Source organism: Eimeria mitis, genomic scaffold (genome assembly GCF_000499745.2).
Source record: "Eimeria mitis Houghton genomic scaffold, Emh_scaff1939, whole genome shotgun sequence".
Lineage (NCBI taxonomy): Eukaryota > Apicomplexa > Conoidasida > Eucoccidiorida > Eimeriidae > Eimeria > Eimeria mitis.
The window spans coordinates 4432-5252 of record NW_013570261.1 but is presented as its reverse complement, the minus strand read 5'-3'; the positions used below and the strand labels follow the sequence as shown (position 1 = coordinate 5252).

The following is an 821-nucleotide window of genomic DNA, read 5'->3' as shown; positions in this document are numbered from 1 at the left end:
GGGTGCAGCGGCCGATGGCCCACAACACGGTGGCGGTCTGCCGCGCGTCCAGTGTATGTACAGCTGAGAGAAGCCGCCCTGAGAGCAGCAGCAGCAGCAGCAGTAGCAGCAGCAGCAGCAGCAGCAGCAAGGGTGTGTGGGGAGAGGGTGGGAGAGGCGTGTCTTAGCGTCTCCTGCTGCTGTTGCTGCTGCTCCTGCTGTTGAGGCTCTTTATACAGAACACAGAGACAGCAGCAGCAACAGCAGCAGCAACAACAATAGCAGCAGTAACAACAACAGCAACAGCAGCAGCAGCAGCAGCAGCAGCGGCAGCAGCAGCAGCAACTGCAGCAGGAGAGGCAAAGAAAAATCTCTTACCTTCTGCCTGCTTCATCAGCCTATCCATGTGCGCCTGCAGAGACAAACAACATCACCACCGCGAGCTGTATATACACCCCACGGCCACCACTAAACAAAAGAAACAGCAGCAGCAGCAACAGCAGCAACAGCAGCCTGCTGCAGCAATGCTTGTCTCCTTCACCTCGCACGTTGCGCTGGCCCATATACACCGCAGCAGACCTGCAAAGACACCGCAAAGACACCGCAAATCCACCATCTCTCTTATACATATATATATATATATATATATACATAATATATATGTATATATATATATGTGTATATAATATATATATATATATATATATATATATATATATACATAATATGCTTACCTCCTAGCCCTAACACTCCCTCCACGCCGTCAGGATGCTGCAGCAGCTGCTGCAGCGCAGCAGCAGCAACAGCTTTCTCTTGGCCCCCCACTTTAGCAGCAGCAAAAG

At 50.8% G+C, this 821-nt stretch overlaps 1 protein-coding gene across 1 annotated transcript in view; it reads right to left on the bottom strand.

Moving 5' to 3' along the window:
* Positions 1–821, bottom strand: part of EMH_0046150 (uncharacterized protein) — a gene marked incomplete at both ends in the record, with an annotated part of 4963 nt that overhangs the window by 657 nt on the left and 3485 nt on the right. The window contains 4 exons of the mRNA XM_013496136.1: positions 62–208; positions 358–391; positions 521–558; positions 714–762. Coding sequence (XP_013351590.1) covers positions 62–208; positions 358–391; positions 521–558; positions 714–762 — 268 coding nt within the window. The remainder of the gene's footprint in view (positions 1–61; positions 209–357; positions 392–520; positions 559–713; positions 763–821) is intronic.